The sequence below is a fragment of the Danio aesculapii genome, chromosome 11 (genome assembly GCF_903798145.1).
Source record: "Danio aesculapii chromosome 11, fDanAes4.1, whole genome shotgun sequence".
Taxonomy (NCBI): Eukaryota; Metazoa; Chordata; class Actinopteri; order Cypriniformes; family Danionidae; genus Danio; species Danio aesculapii.
The window spans coordinates 24,680,906-24,702,309 of NC_079445.1; the positions used below are offsets into that span (position 1 = coordinate 24,680,906).

Consider the following 21,404-nt stretch of genomic DNA (forward strand, 5'->3'; position numbering starts at 1 on the left):
TGCTCATTTGGATTAGTTTTTGAACTTAAATGGTTTGTTGTAATCGGTTTCCTCAAACGGTTTGAGCTACCTGAACTTTTTGGGTTTTACAGTGTACCAATCTTCTACACAGCAGTATTTTTTATTATGACATTAGGTTAGGAAATAAGCAATCACTTACCAGGGCTGAAGAGAAATGAAGCCAAAACTGTAAAATATAAAAAACAGAAGGTTATAAAAATATTAAGATTAAATACACAGGCCACTTCATAAATTCCATCACAGGTGCACCCCATTTATCACAGTGTTTCCAGAAATCACTATATGGACTATTAACTCTGAAAAAATCAACAGACACTTAAACAACAATTCTAATCTGACAGATTTGTTGTTTTACATCAAACTGGGGCTTAAAACTATCCACAAAAAAATTCTGAGCATAAGAAATCACTACAGGCATAATACAGGAAAAAACAAAGTAATGCACAAAGTCATCTTTGCAGGTTTCCCTGTTTGTATTGCAGTTCTTTGTCAACAAACATTCTGTGGAACATTGCAGTATTTTCCGTCTGTAAACCTTATAACCTTTTATTTACAGATATTTGTTTGAGTCTGTAACCCTCATGCCTTCTTATGTCTACAAAATGAGTCGAAAACACTCGTAGCAAGTCAAATACTCCTTTGTAAACTCTGGTAAGACTTAGAATATAAATATTTAACTAGACATTACCCAGGTCCAAATTATTCTCAGCCACTGAAATGTTTGTCAAGATGAAATTCAGATCAACCTTAAAGGGACAGGAAGATCTCAAAAACTACCCCGCTGATGTGGCTAAAGGTGAACTGCTTCAAAAAGGAAAAATACTGATGCTGGGATCTAGACTATGGTGACCATTTGGCTTAGTTGGTTTACGTATGGTCCATGTCTTTGGACAGTGGGAGGAAACCGGGAAACCCACGGAAAAACCACACAGACACGAAAAGAACATGCTAACTCCGCACAGAAACGTCAACCGACCCAGCGATGACCATAGCCAGTGGTGTTCTTGCTGTGGGGCAACAGTGCTAACCACACAATCTAGATAAAGCGGGGGGAAGAAAAGGGAGGGGGGGTTTCTTCCAGACAAATATTGTTGCAGAATGAAGACTGTGGTTATTTAAAGTGACTTACGAATCATCTGATTGGAGGATCATGTATTAGCAAATGCGGGACCGGCTGTGGTCAATCATAAGCACGTGATCCTCTCGAAATTAGTTTATAAATAAACTTCACTTAAAGGTCGACTGATTTTTGGGGATTAATCAGTTGGGATATCCTATTCTGCAGTACATGTTGTCATTAAACTAATTACTATAGCAATATCAAGTTAAAGATTATAGTAAGTAATTGACTAGATGCTACATTTGTAAAGAAAGAACAACAGTGTGATTTCAGTCAATGTAAAAAGAACGCTAACTTCAATCTGATCCAAATGTTAATTTTAAAGATTGTTACCATCTATTTGATCTATTTTAATTCCAGTTGTTTGCTTTTATGCAGTTGTTATAGCCAGTAAACTATTGTATTGTAAAATATTGTATTGTTTTGCCCTTGTAACATATTTTAATTATATAATCAGAAAGTCTTCTAAAACAGAAGCAAATAAAGCGTGAGATTACATTTGTAACAATAATAAAGTTTAATGAGTGTTGTAGAAATATTGTACATTTGTTTGTTCATTTTACCTAAAGTTGTATCTGTTAATGCTGATGATAATATTATTATTGATCATATTTATTAATAGCTAATTTTGGTAAAATCCACTATTTGTCAATCTCTAACTATGCATGATTTGTGAACAGAGCTGATTTGTAAAATAAAGTTGATTATTCAGTTCTAAATGATTGATTCAGTGATTCACTTAATGATTCAGTCACAGTAACAGATCATCAGAATGTAAAAATAAATGACTCATAAAAGTTCATCTTCAGAACACTTGGAAGAGTTTGCACAAGTTGCGACTTCATTCATGGTGTCGTTTGGGGGCATTTTAGACCTTAACTGCCTAGATCACTATTAGTTTCTATTACAATAAAAAGACAGCTTTATTCTTTAAAATAAATTAAATAATTAAACTTTATGACTAAGGGAGTGGTTGGATGAAAAATCCCAGATTTCCTTGTATTAGGAGAGTCTGGGACAACAACCACTGGCTTAGTCATAATAAAGCTACATAGCTATCTTTTCAACTTTTTTTCTTTTACAAAAAAAGGAAAAAACATCACTGCACTCGACAACTGATCTTTATGATGCAAAAATCTATAAGAACGTGAAAAATAAAAGATCTCACTTGATAAATAACACATTTCTAGAATACATAACGATATCAATTTTTAGTTTTAAAGTATTTTTTAATTTACTTTTTATGGAAAAGCTCAAGGTTTTCAAGGGATCCACATTTAATAACAGATCTTTTCTCCAGTTTCTCCAAAAATGTGTGTCTATTCAGAGCAGATTCTCCTCTAAGTAAATTTCAATGATTCTAATGGTGTCATACAGTACAACACACACTCACTCACAATCAGACGGTCAGTAGACAGACATTTTAACGTTTCACATCCACATATTTCATAAAGATTCAAACCATAATACTTTTTTTTGCACAGCTGTCTTTAACAGATGTGACTACCATTCAGATGACTTAACCACTGGAACAGTAACCATTCACTGTCTGTACAATTATTTCCCAAGAGGCCATTCCTCTAAACCAACAGCCCACTATATAAGACATTTAAGCTGCACAGCAGTTTATCTTTTTTACATATATGTTGCTGTATGTCATAATGATTTTCTGTGAGAGCTATGAGTGGAAATGCTTTTGTGAACGTACAGCAAACCCTGAGGCGGGCAGAAGGCAGTAATAAGGATGTGTTAGAAGCCAGAAAAACCACACACATCAGAGTGAAAAGCAGAGGAGGGGGGAGAGGGAGAGGGTCAAGGGTTTGGAATCTGCTGAGGAAGCACTTTTAAATGCTAGGGCTTGTCTGTGTGCTCACATACACTGATTTCATTCACATCCGCATAGTCATATTCACACTAATGTGCTGAGGGCAAAGCTACACCTGCACACGACACTGTGAACCTACATCTTATATTCATTTCTCTGTCTTTCTCATGTTACGTTCATTACTCGAATTAAAGGGACAGTTCACAAAATGAATGCACCCTTTACAGATACTTCCACACCTGTATGGCCTTATTTCTACTTTTTTTATCATTTAAATCAGTGAACTTGGAAAATGTTAGCATGAAAATGTAATCTAGCGTGTCATTAATGTTGGTAGAGATTTTCAGAGTGAGTAGGAACAAAGATTGAAATGGATTTTATTATAATTCAGTTTGTCTTTCTTCATCAAATATTTCTATAGTCAGGGCTCAGATGTTCTTTTCAACGCAACCTCATGGCAATTCGTAACTTTTTGGTTTAGTGACTAATTTGTATGAATTCGTACGATCTAATTCGTACAATTTAGTATGATTTGCTCATCCCCCAATGACGGTTGGGTTTAGGGGTGGGGTTACGTGCCACGCCTACTTTTTAAAATCGTACAATTTCGTATGACTGAACTCGTACGAATTCTTACTAATTAGCCACTAAACTGACAAAACGTAATATACTTACGTTTTCTCCTAAGATCAAGCTGGTTCTTTTATGACATTCATGGCACGACGTTTAAAAGTTACTGAAACTAATTTAATAAGGAACTTTCATAGTTTCTTAGTTCCATAGTTCAATAGTTCTGGACCTGAAATTAGCTAGTGTTCCCGTTCTCTGGCCATAGAGCTCAGAGAAGTGTTGTAGCAGTTTTGGATCTTATGGATTTTTGGATAGGCTAGCTTTCTGAAACTCTCACATGGTCGCCTACTGAAGCTAAGCAGGGCCCCCATAAATGTGTGTAAAGCGATTTGAGTGTCCAGAAAAGTGCTATATAAATGTAAAAAAAAATATTATTAATTATTATTATTGTACAGTATATTATAATATATATAAATATGTATTTACTAGGGATGATCCAATCGACTGGCCAGAGATTGGTATCGGCCAATAATCACATTTTATGACTCGATCGATACTCGCCAATCTCATGAACCGATCACAGGTGTCTGTTTACGAGTTTACACACAGAGGAACCAGACATGCTAGATGGAGAGCTAAATATTGGAATAGACTTGCATGTGTTTAGACATTTTTACATATATAAGAACTGAAAGTTCTGTGTTTTTGACTATATTGCAAGTTCACTAAAACCTGGCTGAACAAAATAAAAAACGTAAAAATTATTTTTTAAAACTTGAATATTTAATAATATACCTTTTTGTAATATACTTACTGCAATAAACAAATATGTATTTATAGGTGTGCATTTTAACTCATTTTGCATCAAATATGCGCTCAAACTTTTTCTTGATTGAGACATGTCGAATTCTTTTCCATCCTTTGCAATGTTTCTAAATTTTTTTGTCGGTTGTTTTTCTTACCAATATTTTTATCTGTTTAATCTATTGTTTTCTGTAAAGCTGCTTCTGACCATGACATGTCCACACTAAACGGTTATAAGAGACATGTTTAAAGGATTTTATGGAACATGCTTCATTCATTTTCTTAGGTAAGGAGAAATCTCCACTTAAAAATGAGCTTCATGCATTATAAAGCTTAAAGCATCAGAATCGGTACTCTGTATCGGCCGATCAACATGACAAGGAATCGGTACTTGATATCGACTGCAAAATCTTTATTGGAGCATCCCAAGTATTTACCTGATTAAGGGTCACGGAGTGCAATCGTTGCCCTGCAGGATGGTGGGACACTATATAAGGGAAATATCAGTTCGGGATAGTATGCATTTCGTGGAAACTTAAGCTGTGTTTGCCATTTGTTTTATGAGTGTGTTTCTTCCCCTTTTGGTTTGATCTGCCATTGTTTGTTTAACTTTTGTTGATGTGCTTTGTTTGCCATATAATATTGAACGTTTTTGGTTCAAACTCCTTTGAAAACTGAAGTGAACATCTTATCTGTGCATTATTCTGGATGGAGGAGAGGGAATAGGTAAGCTCTGCTATATGATATACATGGCGCTAGGGCTGGGTGATTAATCGAGAAGTCATCGAAATCGACATTCAGAACCTATAAACGATCGATTTTTCCAGGTCAATTTTTTCAATTACTTTTTATACCGTGTGTGGAGTCATGTGGCCCCGCTCTGTTAAAGCTGAATTACACTTATAATATTATGATTTATACTTATTATATTATATATATATTATATGTATATTATATTATACTTCTGCCAAGGGCATGTGTACAGTCCGGCGCAGCTTTCCCATAACCGCGCACCGCTCAAAAAAATTTACTTATACATCATAACGACAAGTTGCACAAGCTTTGTGATTGGTCGGTTTGTTAGTGGTGATAATGGTGTGCAGAGAGCCGCATTTTAGGCAATGTGTTTTACTTTCAGTTGTTTAATGTTGATGTTCAATAAATAATCAAAGATGTAGTGTGTTTACTTCAATTATTTAAAAATCTATTAATCCACCCTACTTTCTAAACTCTCCCACTTGTAATATGTGAGCATATTTACTGTACAAAACTTATCAGTGAATTATGAGGGCAAAAAGATAAAATAAAGAAATAAAATTATAATTTAATAATCGTAATCGAGTTAAAATGTTCAATTAATCAATAAATCGCCCAGCCCTACATGGCGCTCTCGCAGCACTCTTTTAGTTATACACATTAGGTTACGGATTTGTGCCACACTTGTAAGTTTTGCTTTGGAAGGAGAAAGTAGGTAAGACACGACGTCTCAGACGTTGAAGGTTTACTTTTTGTATTATTTTGTAGTTCTAGGGGAAGATTGTCAATTTTTGTTTTATTCTTTTCTTTTGTTTGGCACAGTCCTTTCCACAGAGTTTCTTTTTCGTTCCCCTTTGACCATTAAAAGGTAACGGAAGGGATGTAACAGTTTTGTTTTGTTTTTTACCGTGCACATGGCAACAAACCTCTTGAAGCTTAAATCAATTTTTCCAGCCTGGATATTCAATAGTTTTAATAGCCAAAGTGTGAATACATAAGTCTCTTGTTGTCTTATAGACCTGCTTAGTAAGCAGAATCATTGTATAATGGCATATTCAGCTCAAAATAACAAAAATGGCTAGTTTATATAAATTAGTTTGCATTAAAGCATCTTATTGAAAAAAAGAACTAACAAATGTGGCCAATGTGATAAACAAAAATTTAGTAAATCGTAACTCTTCAATACTGATTCAAATTGTGATGAGCTGTTGTTGAGTAACTATAAAGCTTTGTTTAAAATTAAACCTTAAGTCACTGCAGTATGTGTCACCCTGAGTCATTCCTGAGTTGTAAAAGTGCAATTTTCTTGACTCATTCCATTTCCAGTGACCTCCAAAAGTATAAGCTTTGGCTTTTGGTAAACTATCATTGAATTGCACACTTCGACAAAAACAGAAAAACAAGAGTCGACCATCAAGAGCAAACATCTCACGCTCACAACCTGAATTACCCTCAGAACAACATAAAAGTCCTTGCCACATCTGGCAATTATTGCACGGAATTTCCAAAAACAGTTTTTTATGCAGAACTTCTGGGTCTTGTGTCATGCAAACCTGTTTGTTTAAAGCAAAAACGTTTCTGGGTTACTTCAAAACAAAGGCATCATCAGTCTTGGACACACAGGTTTAAAAGTATCTACACCAGATGGTTCTGACATTTGGGTCTGGGTCTCAGCAGTGCAAAACACATATTGGAAAACCATTACATGACATTATAAAAAAGTTTAAACGGAAGAAAATATTCACAAACATGTACAATGACTCTCAAGAGGCATGCAAAGATATAAATCCTCAGGTGAGGGGGAATGACCTGACATGCTTCTTATACAGTACAGTTTTATCCATCAAACACACACACACTTTGCTGTGTATTTAATCGTAAAATATTTACACTAGACAATCTTTATAAAATTTTCATTCTTCTACCAACTGTCAACGTAACCAGAACTTCAAAAAATGTTAAGATCAACAATAACTTCAATGCAGGTAAACAATACTCACGTTGAGTCAAGAAAAGCGCTCGAGCGCACAATGGCATAGACAAGTTCTTCATGACCGATATCCTTTCGGTTCAATCTCTAGTAAAGTGTTCAAAACTTCAAGTTTCAAGTCGATTTATCAGGCTTTGTTCACCTGTCAACCTTTTCCCGCGAAAGGTTTGCTTTTAGTCGACCAGCGACATCAGCAGCAACTTTGACGGAAGAGGAGGCAGACTCGACTCTGCTGCTCTACTGACCCAGCTTCAGTATCCACACTCCCTCCGCCTGCTCGCCCCCCTTTAAACCCCAACCACAAACTCTTGAGCTGCACTGTCTTTGTTCACAGGTTCCCTGCAGACCATTGGGGATTTTTTTTAAATGGCCGAACTCACTCTATGTTCGGGAGTTTTCCCGGTGGTCAGTATGCACTATTTTAATTACGAAAATCATAATTTCTAAAAATTTTACTTTGCTATAAAATTAGTTTGCTTATTTTATACAACAAAACTAGAATACGCCTAGAATTTAGTGCGAGTCGGTGCTATTTTGCCTTATGGTCAGGGCAAGAGTAAGACTGTATTATCATCAATACTTGTTTAGCACAAAAGTTCGTAATATACAAAAACGTAAAAAACGAAATCTTACCTATGAAATGTGATGCCTCTGCGCTTTGTTTTCTTTGTTACTACACCCATACAAAGCGCTAAATCCAGCATCTTCACATTGGCTTTAATTTTGACTAGTGCGATTGAATGACATGTCCTGGAAGCACTGTACAAATGTGGCGGCGCTATTAACGCATGCTTAGGGTCCGTATGCAATATCTAGGGTATATATCTATGGGCTGAAGCCATGCCGTTAATTCAAATACGGATCAGGATAAAAATGTCAACGTTGAATTGTATAAGGATTTCTGTCACCTTTTTCAACCATTTATCATTCAACATTGTTTCAACTTTGAAGCAACATCTGACGTTTTTTCAACCGCATTTTAATGTTGAAGCCTGGTCATAGCCTATGCAGCCTGTTTTTCAACTGTTCAACATTAAACGTTGTATCAACGTTATTTCAACGTTAAAAATACATCTGACCTTATTTCAACCATATTTCAACGTTGAAAGCTGAAGGTTGGTCGTGTGCCGGCTGGGAAATGAAATTGACTATTTTTTGGACTGTTAATTGTCACTTTCATTTTTTATTTAATTTTTTTTTTGGAGATGAAATACAGCTACCATTAGTTGAATATGTTTATATCAATTGGTCGATCAAAATGACTCATCAAATGTGAATCAATATGACTCATCTGTCTCTAGCAACGTTCACTGAACTTTGGAGAATGTTATAGAAAAGATCATTCTTAAATGTATCAACAATTTTTTTGTTAATAACAATATCTATCATATCTCGTAGTCTTGCAGCCTTAAGTCCAAAAACCTTTTCTGAGTATGTAAGTGTCCACATAGCCTTCAAGAAACACCAGAATAGTATCCACTTTTGTTTGACACTCATGTGCATTCCAAACGGAATATCATGGTAAAGTCAAGAAGGAGTACAGCTATACAGATAGGTTACTTGAGAATACAAACATCTATATATGTGACACTGTATGACAATAATTACTATTTTTATGTTACTGTTAGGTCTCCCGGCACGATGCTGGGTTGCGACTGGAAAGGGCATCTACTGAGTAAAACATGCCAGAGATGTTGGCGGTTCATTCACTGTGGCAACCCCTGATTAATCAGGAACTAAGCCAAAGGAAAATGAATGAATGAATGTTACTGTAAGCGGTAGGTTTGGGTTAGGAGTAGACATTAATTAAACTGTAACGGGTAATTTACTAAATAATTTCAATAATTTTCGTTAACATCCAGCAGGAGATGTATTCCTATACCCTCCATAGGGCACTTGGAGTGAAAACAATCATGGCCACCATGTTGAGACGTCTTTCCAAACCAAAGTGCTTAAAACTGACCACTTCGATGGACCCTTTGTTATGAAAGATTTTGAAGGGTACAAAAGGTGGACACTTCAACCCCCTGATCCTTTATGCTGGGAAGTTATTTGGTATTAAACAGTGGATTTTATTCAGAAGGGCCCATCCCTATATGCCCTAATACCTTTAAAGCGTAAACCCTTCAAAGAGATTAGGGATGAGCCCGTCTGAATAGTATGCTTTTGCACTTTAAATTGTTTTTGCTCTAAGCTTGCCCACAAGGTGTATGTAAACACAGAACATTGGTACTGGGGTCCATTTTTCATACCTAATTTAAACTTAATTTAAGATTGATTTGTCAGATCCTAGGGCCTTTAATCTTGATAACTGATCTCTGGCTAATTTGGTTCTTCAAACAAGTTTGCAAATCAGATGACCGTGTACATGTGTGAAAGGTCTATTGTATTCTGCTCTGGACACAATATGAAATGGTTAAGTACACACATATGTCCAGCACCTGTGTGCATGCAAACTAAGTATACCTTTAAAAGGATGTGCATTTGACTGTGGATATGTTGACATTCACAAAACTTTACTCTGAGGTTTGCAAGACTGCACTGATGTATATATCATTTTTGAACCAATATTTTAAATGTGACACAAAATTATTATTTTTTTGGTTTGTTTTACAAACGTTAATTGAAATGCATAGTACCATACTGTCTTTGATAGTGTATGACAGAGATGTATGAGGCCTAACGCCTGGTAATAATTACTGAAGGTGCCCATGGCTTTTTAATCAGAGTGTTGGTGGTGTGTTTACAGGCTTTGCTCACAGCATGTAATGAGCCAGAGTGCAGACTCAGCTCCCGCAATCAGCAATAAAACTCTAGAGGACAAACAATCAAAAACTCAAAGGGAAAAAAAGGAGACATGTTTTTTATGTTACTTTATAAAAAAGTTAAAGGAAACTCGAAGATTCATGATTAAACTAACAAGCAATATTTTTTGACACATTGACCAAAACATTCCATAGACCTAGTCATAACTGCATTTGTTTATGAATATTAAGAATACTAAGTGCCTTAGTGCTTTTGGCCTGGTCATTTTTGGGTTTACATAAATATGATGATGTGGGCGAAAATAGGATTCACTACCACACATTTTTCCATCAGCTGTGTAAACAACAAAGGCCAAGATTAAAAAGTAGTTCTGTTCTGCCACCTTGTGGTTAAGCGAATATTGCCGTTATATCTCAACCGTTAACAGGTATGATCCTGTGATTTTCCGTGAAAGTCAATGTTGCAATTGCTTCAATGTTGCACAGCAATTAAACATCTTATTATGACGCGGAAAAAATACAAGAACATTACAAAGACTCTAAATGTGTTCAAAACGTATGGTATCAAATATAAAAAAAAAATTGTAAATTGTGATTTATCTAAACAGACCAAATGCAGACAGAACAACACAGTTTATTGTTGTAATCAGTAAAATTGGTGACTATTTGACATTTAGGGCTTAATACTGTGAAATGTTATATATTTCAAAATGAATTATTATCTAGATATAGATATGAATGAATTGAATGAATTGAATATAGAATGAATTGCTGAAAAATGTTTTTGTTCGTAAAATGTGGCAGTGGGGTAAAGTGAGACATAAGGCACAAGTTAAATTTAGTCTACAAGACTGTAGGACTTGTGAATGAGACCTTCATGTCAGCAGTGACACCAGGCAACATCACTTCTAGATTTAGGTCCACTGGAATTTTTCCATATAACCAAGAAATTTTACTTGATAAAGCGTTTGCACCATCTATAGCAGGGGTGAGCAAACTCTGTCCTAGAGGGCCGGTGTCCTGCATAGTTTAGCTTCAACTCTAATCAAAAACACCTGAACATGCCAATCAGTGTCTTCGAGATCACTAGAAATCTGTAAGCAGGTGTGTTTGATAAGAGTTGGAGCTAAACTGTGCAGGACACCAGCCCTCCGGGACTGAGTTTGCCCACCCCTGATCTATAGTGTCAGACTGGCCAAATCTTTAGCTCCAGCCTGCCACTACAGAAGATTTGGATGATCTATCCCCTGCAGATAATTCACTCACTGATGCTAATCTTTCATTGCACATATAGTCTACATGGATGTGCCATGTGTTTCCAGCCAACCTGGATATATGTCCCCTCATTAAATGCTACCACTTCTCAAATGTTCCCCCAGAACACAATCCAAATGAAAGCTTGTGAAGACAGCCATCCTAACTGATACACCCGAAAAGCAGACGATTGAAAAGGCTTATAAAGAAAGACCTAAAAAACTAAGCAGGGAAAATCGAATTAAAGGAAAACTCGACCCAAAGGAACCCAAAAGGAACTCATAGTTAGCAGCTCTAAGAAAACTCTCAGTTGATAATGTGTCTGACGAAGGGAGCTCTGAGGATGAGAGCAGTGGTCCAAGAAACACAAATCTGTCTGTGGAAGACTTTGTCATAGTTAACTTTGTGACAAAAAGCACAAGCGTTCATTACATTGGCATAGTTAAGAAAGTTGTGGATGACGAGATACGCACATCATGATTTTGCCATGTATGATGTGATCCTGGATAAACATCTATATTGATCCTGAACATCATTTTTGTTGTAAAATGTAATCCATACCTAATCCCTACCCCTAAACCCAACCAGAACTGTAAATCATTTCCAAAATCAGAGGGAAATAATAGTTGGATAACAATCATGTACAGTAGAAGCGCATAAACCTAACCGCAAGCCTAAACCTGACATAAACGGTAAACATTTCTTTTATTTCTGATTGGCTGATTGGAATGTTGTTCAAGGATCAACAAAGATGTTTATGCAGGAACATGTGGGCGAAATTAGGTTGGCGAAAAGGTACGTGCACAATTTCTAAGAAGAATCCAGGGAAACACAAAAGAGTGGGAGTTGTAGAGTATGACAGTATAGGCTGATGTTCTAGGTGGTGTCTGTGTAGGCTGTGTTCTAAGTCCCAAGCTGAGTCCCTATCTGGTTCTGATTGTCCTTTTCTCTGACCCCCTGACACTATAGCTGGCTCTGAGGGTCCTGTGTTCTGAGCCCCAGATTGTGATATAATCTAACTGGTTCTATCTGTCACTAGAATGTTAATTCAAATAGTTTGAATTAGATTGTTGTGTCAGAGTTTTTTCAAGTGTTTAAAAAAAATTTGCTTAATTGACCAATCCCCAATCCATAATTGACTAGTCCGACATTAATTCTGAAATGTGTCGTTGTCAAGCTAACTGTCAGGATTCAAAATCTTACAACACATGTTGTTATGGTAGTTTTATTGTGAAAAAAGTAAGTGGATCAGTTTACCCCCAGCTGTTTCCCTTTACCCCTTTGATTTTCTAGTTTGTCTCATTTACCCGTGTAGGGGTAAACTTGAGACACAAACCACTTTTTAAAAAATCATATTTTCATGGACTTTTATCCTAAATACAGTCTGCCAAATTCCATTCCTAGGAAACATTCTGAACTAATGAGAAAAGTGTACATTTTACTAATATATCATTTTAGCTTGCTTAGAAGGGAGCAAATGTAAAAAATGTCTCACTTTACCCCACTCTCCCCCACATCCTTGTTTACGTAACACAAGTGTCCACTACTGGCAGAACATCTTAATGGGGTTTGAATAGTTGAAACACACTTCAAAATGGCATTGGGAGTTCCCTCTGGAAAACCACTAATGGCATTTTCTACTTCATCAAGGGAATGAGGGAAGCTTACACGAACATACCCTTGATATTGACCAAGGAAGCGAGTCAGCTTCATATGTCCACTCCAGCACCTATATGTCCCAGAATGCAATGCAATTGTGATGTCACAACAGCGTACTTCCCAAGTGCTCAAGGGTTTAAGACATTCCGTTTAAAGCCATTCAGATATTCTGCCAGTATTGGACATTTATATAACGTAATCAATGTACATCTGAGGAAACGAGACTGATGGAAGTTAGTGGAACGCAGCCTTTGAAGATTTACATTTTTTTGTAAATTACACAGTATTTAACTGTAATATGAACTGAATTTTATTGTATATGGACAGTTATGCAGTATGTTACTGTATTTTTAAGTGGCATTGTGAAAATTACAGGATATTTTACAGTAAAGATGTTCAATACTGTAAATACATATACAGCAAGATAAATGGTGCTGTACATGTACTGTAAATACCGTACTTTTGCTGTAATTTACAGTAAATTACTGGCAGACGGCTGCACTACAAACTACACAGTTCGAACTTTTTTATAAATCACACAGTATCTAACTAATATGAACTGAATTTTACTGCAGGATTTTTATAGTGTTACTGTATTTTAAAACGGCATTGCGAAAATTACTGTATATTTCACAGTAAAGACATACAATACTGTAAATGCATATACAGCAAGATAAACGGTGCTGTACATACAGTATTTTTGCTGTGATTTACAGTAAGTTACTGGCAGACGGCTGCACTACAAACTACACAGTTAACAATTTTCATAAATCACACTGCATTTAACTGTAATATGAACTGAATTTTACTGTAGGATTTTTATGAAGTATGGTACTGTATTTTAACCTGTCATTGCATATTTTACAGTAAAGACATACAATACTGTAAATACATGTACAGCAAGATAAATGGTGCTGTATATGTAAATACAGTATTTTTGCTGTGATTTACAGTAAGTTACTGGCAGACAGCTACACTATAAACGAAATAGTTAACAATTTTCATAAATCACACACACAGTATTTAACTGTAATATAAACAGAATATTACTGTAGGACTTATGAAGTATGTTGCTGTATTTTAAGATTTGCGTATATTCTAAATTTAGCGTATATTTTACAGTAAAGACAGACAATGCTGGTGCTGTAAATACAGTATTTCTGCTGTAATTAATTTACAGTAAGTTACTGTAGATTCAACAGGAAATCCCTAACAGTGTAGAAATTCTTTGTTTTCTGAAGTAAAAATCACAGAACGCAACCCAAAACATCACATTATGTAAATACGTTGTTAGTGTACATGTGAATGCTTTAACAGAAATGTCAGAACATTATAAATCCGAGCACTCAGACTTGAAAATAAACAAAGCGACACATTTTAACAGTGATTTTGGTATTTGAAGCATTTTATTTGAAGTTTGTGTGTTATCTCCGTTTCTTTTCTTTCGTTTAGAAGCACTGTGCAAATTTCTCACCTGTAAATATTGACGCTACATACTGTATGTAAACTAATAAAATGCAAGGGTAAGACTTGGATTCAGCCCTTATTTTGATGTCAATAGACAAAATCAGAGACAGTGCCAACCATTCAAATAGCAAAAAGAGACATATAACAATCAAAAGGCATCGACAAATAGGATATTTTCTATAAAACAAAGCAGGTTCAATAAATATCATATTTACAGAACACTGAAAAAATACAACAACAAAATGCATGCAAGTAGATTATTGTGGCGTTTCAAGCAAAAGTAGTCCACAGTTGTTCTTAAAATAAAAAAAGTAAATCACAAATGTGATTCAGTATGTTTCTACAACCTAAAAGAGTCAAGCTATTTCAGGTGTTTGAGAAGCTACATCATCTAGCATTGAAATAAAAAAGCCCTTAGGACAAATGAAATGACAATTCAGAGTGCTTTTAGAGTTTATATTCTTATACTTATTTTTTTCTGTCCCTTTAGTTCTGCAAAAGCCCTGACTGGTGCATCGTTAAATAAAAACTGATTGACTCGAGTCTTATTTATTCATTGTCAGACAGGCATTATACAAAATGTACGTCTCTGTAAAGTACAATATGACCCTTCAGCTTTATATAGCCAAAATTAAATTAGTGATTAATGTTCATGGCTTTTGACAGAGTTCCTCCATGTTCTCCCTGTTTATATGTTAGAGTCACTGAGTTGAACGTCTTCATGAAGAAAGTCTTGGACCAAAGACCTGGGTTGAGTTGCACCAATAGACCAGCTAATGGCATCCGCTCCATTCATTCAAACACTAAACTTCCCTAGAGAAAGGAAAAAGAAGGATAGGGTTAATATAAATAGCCATTATTAATAATATACAGTTGAAGTCGGAATTATTAGCCCCCCTGAATTATTAGCCCCCCTGAATTATTAGCCCTCAATTATTTCCCCAATTTCTGTTTAAAGGAGAGATTTTTTTCAACACATTTCTGAACATAATAGATTTAATAACTCATTTCTAATAACTGATTTATTTTATCTTTGCCATGATGACAGTAAATAATATTTGACTTGATTTTTCAAGACACTTCTATACAGCTTAAAGTGACATTTAAAGGCTTAACTAGGTTAATTAAGTTAACTAGGCACGTTAGCGTAATTAGGCAAGTCGTTGTATAATGATGGTTTGTTCTGTAGACCAGTGTTTTCCAACCCTGTTCCTGAAGGCACACCAACAGTCCACATTTTCAACCTCTCCCTAATCAAACACACCTGAATCAACTTATCATAACATCAGAAGAGACTCCAAAACCTGAAGTTAATGGGTCAGAAAAGGGAGACATCCAAAATACAGTATGTACTGTTGGTGTGCCTCCAGGAACAGGGTTGGGAAACACTGCTGTAGACTATCAAAAAATATATCTTAAAAGGTATAAATATACATATACACTTTATATATATATATATATATATATATATATATATATATATATATATATATATATATATATATATATATATATATATATATATATATATATATATATATATATATATATATATATATATATATATATATATATAGCTAATAATTTTGACTTTAAAATGATTTTTAAAAATTAAAAACTTCTTTTATTCTAGCCAAAATAACAAATAAGACTTTCTCCAGAAGAAAAAATATTATCAGACATGCTATGAAAATTTCCTTGCTCTGTTAAACATCATTTGGGATACATTTAAAAAAAGAAAAAAAATTCAAAGGGGGCCTAATAATTCTGACTTGAACTGTATATACTTCAAAGCAAAGCATAATTATTGTACAGGACCCCATGAAATACATTTTGAAATAGTTTTAAATAAATCAATAAATGCTATTTATTTATTTAAAGTGCTATTTTTTACATTTTAATAGTAAAAAAACTGCATTTTACACATCAAAAGTCATGGCCAGTTAATTGACATAACCCCTTTAACACAATCACTATAAAAAGCACATTTTATTCTACATTAGTAGTATATTTGTCACAATAGATTTAAGTTAAACAAATGTTTATTTTGATTTGATTGATTGTTTTTTTATTTCATTTTATTTGATTTTATTTAGGTTTAACCAAATCTTTTTTATTTTATTTGTCACAACGTCTTTAAGTTAAACCAAGGCCATGTCCAGAGTTTTCTCTGTTTTGGCCTTCCGTCCACACGGAGATGGTGTATTTAGGAAACAAAAATGTATCTTTTTGAAAAAGCAGTGCAAAGTGGATAAATTTGAGAATGCCATTTTCATGTTGCAGTGTGGACTGGCATTGTAAAGCAGATGTTTTGAATGCTGTCAGTTTTGACAGCTTTATTAAAGTTTAATGTCAGTTTGTACATGCTCCATATTGCCTCTCTTCAAAGGACATGTAACATTTATTTGGAGCTATTGTTCATTGGCTGAAGCAGACGATAGTTCCAACATTTAGCCACAATGTTTCAAAGAGATGGAAAGTAAATAAACAACAGGTAATATGATGCAGGTAAAAGCGTTCTACATCTGTGAGCAGTGTGGGGGAAAGCTAATTTTGAATGCATTACAATATTGAGTTACTCCCCAAAAACGCAACTAATTGTGTTACTTAGCTACTTTTTACGGTAAGTAATGGGTTACGTTACTTTTGAGTTATTTTTGTGTTACTATTTATTACCTGGCTGAGGCTTGATCTCTTTCAGAACTTGTTTTTTTTTCTTTCTTACTTTTTTAATAGAGGAGCTCTGCAATTAACAATGCACTGTATAACATACACCTCCATTTACCTTTTAAAAGAACATTTCGAAAAATAATATTTTAGGTTAATGTTTTCTCAGAACTTCCTGACCCCAGAGCTATACATGTCGTATATACAGATTAATGAAAGTTTAAAGCAATGTGTTTGCAACTTTTGTACTATTTGTCTTAAGTAAAATCACTGTCTATTGAGACTATAATCCCCTTTTCCTTTTCTTCGATGCGTTCAAAGTAATGAACACACTCACACGCAATGATTGTGTGATTCATCGTGACTACTTTAATTTTTATTCATTCATTCATTCATTCATTCATTTTCTTTTCGGCTTAGTCCCTTTATTAAACCGGAGTCGCCACAGCGGAATAACCGCCAACTTATCCAGCATGTTTTTACGCAGCGGATGCCCTTCCAGCCACAACCCATCTCTGGGAAACATCCACACACACTACTTTAATTTTAATTAAGCTATTTATTTTCATTCATTTTCTTTTCGGTTTAGTTCCTTTATTAATCTGGGGTTGCCACAGCGGAATGAACCGCTAACTTATCCAGCACATGTTTTACGCAGCAGATGGCCTTCCAGCTGCAACCCATCTCTGGGAAAGATCTATGCACACTCTTTCACACACATACACTACGGACAATTTAGCCTACCCAATTCACCTGTACTACATGTCTTTGGTCTGTGGGGGAAACTGGAGCACCCGGAGGAAACCCTCGCAAACGCAGGGAGAACACGCAAGTTTCACACAGAAATGCCAACTGACCCAGCCGAGGCTTGAACCAGCGACCTTCTTGCAGTGCGACTACAATTTCTTTTTTAAAAGCTAATTAATTAACCTAAAAAGTAACTCGCATTACATTTTCAAAATAGTAACTCAAATATTATTACTTAATTTAAATATATTTTATATTTATTTTTAAAAAAGTAATGCGTTACTTTACTCGTTACTTAGAAAAATAATATTATTACGTTACTGGCGTTACTTGTAATGCGTTACCCCCAACACTGGCAGTAAGCATGCGCTGTACTAAACCAAAGCATTTGCAGTCATTTCAGTGTGGATGACGAGAAGAATTGAAAACGATAGCATGGACATGACGCAGATTAGTGTAGACATAGCTTAAATGTTTTTTTCTTTATATATATATATATATATATATATATATATATATATATATATATATATATATATATATATATATATATTTATTTTCATTCATTCATGAATTCATTCAATCAATCAATTATTTAATACATCAGTTACTTTTTTTTAAAGTTACATAAGATAAATAGTGTTTTGGAAATCCTAGTGACAAAGGCACTAAACTAGCACTATTAATTAACATGGGCGTGCAGAACACATATATATTTCTTATTTTATATTATTGTGACATTTAATATTAAAACACTAAAATTTATCTGATGATTCATATAAAATTTCCTTTACACAACTAATTGAACTAATTGAATTGTTATGACAGGACTTCGTGATTCCATCCACTTATTTAGCTCTAATTTCAAAACAACAAATCAATCACTCACTCAATCAGAGAACAATCCGAGCCCTTCCATAGGTAAAAATAGACACAATACATGGAAAAATACCCAGTGCTCAGTATTCTTCTCTCTGAAGGTGGCGTTTTCTTCTAACTCTGGGCGGAGGCTGAGATTATTAGATAAAAGACACACGGGACAAATGCACTGGATGCTGAAATGCCACAGACGGCTAGACAATGGGGTTTGCCTATCCTGAAATGACTGTGTTTGAACCTATTAAAAGCTACAGAATAACAGATAAGCACATTGTGTACTAATGGGCCGACGGCGAATGACACGAGAAACATTAAACGCACAGTCCACCCAAAAATAAAAATTCTGTCATCATTTGCTCACTTGCTATAAACCTGTTTGAGTTTCTTTACCCTGTTGAACACAAAAGAAGATATTTTGATGTATGTTGGAAACTGGTAGCAACTGACCATAGCCATTTTTTCATACTATAGTTCTCAATGGCTACTGTTTTACATAAATCTTCAAACAAACTTATTTCGTGCTCAACTGAATAAAGAAACTCAGTAGCTGAGTAAACGATAAGTAAATCTTCATTTTTGAGTGAACTACGACTTTAACACTGAGAGGGACATGATGTACAAACATGTCTAGACAATGAGGGAGAGTTTTTAACAATGTGCACGAACAGTCTGTCAGTAAGCTATTAGTGATTTTTGGGGGGGCATATCCTGTCGTCTGGTGTTAGCATGTCTATGAGAATGCCCAAAGCTTCATGAGCAGTTGATGAGGACAGAGTAAGCAGAATTTAACAGTAAATGTCTTGTGAATAGATGACTAATATATGTTTTATATATTAACACTTGCATGATGATACAATTTTTTATTATCACAGAAATTAAAATCATCCTGTCCAGAAACAATAGCAAAATTAACATATTCAAAAAAAAAAAAATTCAGACATTAATATATTACTAATTTTAAATAATAAATTATTATAATAAATAATACATGAAATAATATTTAAATAACAGTGTTTAAAATATATGACATATTTTATATGTTTATATTTATTTATCTGATTTTTACAAAATATATATTTACAGATTTTTTCATTCATTCATTTGTTTATTTTCCTTCAGCTTAGTCCCTTTATTCATGAAGAGTTGCCACAGCGGAATGAACCGCCAAGTTATCCAACATATGTTTTACACAGCGGATGCTCTTCCAGCTGCAACCCAGAACTGGGAATCATTTAGTACAGGGAGCACACGGAGGACACTCACGCAACTATGAGGAGAACATGCAAATTCCACACAGAAATGGCAACTGGCCGAGCCAGAACCAGCAACTTTCTTGCTGTGAGGTGACAGTGCTAAACCAGAAACGTGGTGTGCCGAGAGGCAAAGCTGAAACCGGAGCGTGTTCTGATAGTGGAAACCATTAATCACCTGGGAATCAATGGTTACCAGTTTCAAACATTCTTTAAAACATCTTCTATTAGATTCAGCACAAAAAAAAAAAAACAAAGTTTTTGACCCAACAGAGAGAAAAAGTGAGTAAATGTTGATTTTTGGGTGATCTATCCCTTGAACATATTACTTAAAGCCATACCTAATACTGTAAATACAGTATATGCTGAATAAAACCTTTTTTTCCAACCCCTTGCTCAATGGAAATATGTACCCATGGCTACCGTTTTGAGAATCCACAAATATGTAGCCTACCAGGGACAACATTTTCTTGCAGCTTTTGTTTTCACAAATCCACAAGAGGGCACCTTGTGCATTTTGACAATCTCAAATAGGCTACTTTGGCTAATTTTCTCATACGTGTAATTTGTCATAAATCCATCAAAGGCTGGTTTGCATATTACTGCAAATAATAATGCTTTCTCACCAGATCTGTGTGGATCTGGGGGAGGTCAATCCAGCCTCTCTCCAATTGCTGAGGCTCTACACTGAAAAATTTACCCAAAACTAATGATCAAAATTTTGATAAATTCTGAAATGTTCAATCGGCATAGTAAGCTTCGCGGGAAAAAAACAACAACAATATGAGCTAACAAAATTAATTTGACTATTTACTACAGTTTACTATAAATGTTGATTTCACACAAACTTGTGTGATATTTGAAGGGCATCAGTATACTTACGAGGCAGTCAGTGTTGAATTGAGCACCATGGTGGCTCGTATCTTGTGCAGCTGCGCCACCGTCAGTTTCTTATGCTGCTGATGGGTCTGCTGGACCACCACCAAATCCTGCTTTTCCTCCAGTCCACCAGGGGGCATCGTCTCAGCATCAGAACCCTCACAATCTGCCTGTCCATTGGGGCAGCTGAGAGTCCTCTGCACCTGCCTGGCCTCTGCTCTTCGAAGAGTGTTGCTCAGTTTGCTGGACAGTGTTTTGGAATCCTCATGAAGCTCATCCTCATCCGTTTGGAAAACCTCGTCGCTGTGAGGCGTTTGTTTGGCGAGATGCGTCAAACTCTTACTGACGTTGTTTTTCCCAGTGGGGCGAAGAAGAAGAGGGCCGGTCAGGCATTGAAGGAGGTCATCTTCTGAACGGGACCTGAGAGTAAAGTGCTGCAGGTAGTCTGGACGGGGTTGAACCGGAGAACGGCGCCGCAGAGTTTGCGAACGACAGCCGCCAGCAACCTGAGTCATCCCAGAAAAATCATTCCTCCGGTTGAGCTCCTCACTGTTTGCATCTAAAACGTAAGTCTCGTTTACAGTAATCTGAGAGCCGTTCCAGGTTATTGAATCATCCCCATCATCATCATCATCATCATCATCCTCGAAAGCTTCTTCTTCTTCTCCAGCATCGGTTTCTTCTCCCTCACTCTGGCAGATGCCTCCCTTTAGGTCGAGCTCTGTGATCAGAGACTGCGGTGAGAGAGTCC

At 35.5% G+C, this 21,404-nt stretch overlaps 2 protein-coding genes across 6 annotated transcripts in view; both read right to left on the minus strand.

The window, feature by feature from the left end:
- The window catches only part of mxra8a (matrix-remodelling associated 8a), a 33,309-nt gene extending 25,986 nt beyond the window's left edge, over positions 1-7,323 (minus strand). The window contains exons 1-2 of the mRNA XM_056468319.1: positions 7,097-7,323; positions 161-187 (exon numbers count right to left, since the gene is read on the minus strand). Of these exons, the coding sequence (XP_056324294.1) occupies positions 161-187; positions 7,097-7,148 (79 nt within the window). The 5' untranslated portion in view covers positions 7,149-7,323. The remainder of the gene's footprint in view (positions 1-160; positions 188-7,096) is intronic.
- Positions 7,324-14,151: 6,828 nt separating this feature from the next.
- plekhg5a (pleckstrin homology domain containing, family G (with RhoGef domain) member 5a) overlaps positions 14,152-21,404 on the minus strand; it is a 70,727-nt gene continuing 63,474 nt past the window's right edge. For all 5 annotated transcript variants that reach the window (XM_056468017.1, XM_056468016.1, XM_056468015.1 and 2 more), the window contains 2 exons: positions 20,657-21,404; positions 14,152-15,044 (listed from right to left, as the gene is read on the minus strand). The exon at positions 20,657-21,404 is cut by the window's right edge and continues 236 nt beyond it. In XM_056468017.1, the coding sequence (XP_056323992.1) occupies positions 15,035-15,044; positions 20,657-21,404 (758 nt within the window). In that variant the 3' untranslated portion in view covers positions 14,152-15,034. The remainder of the gene's footprint in view (positions 15,045-20,656) is intronic.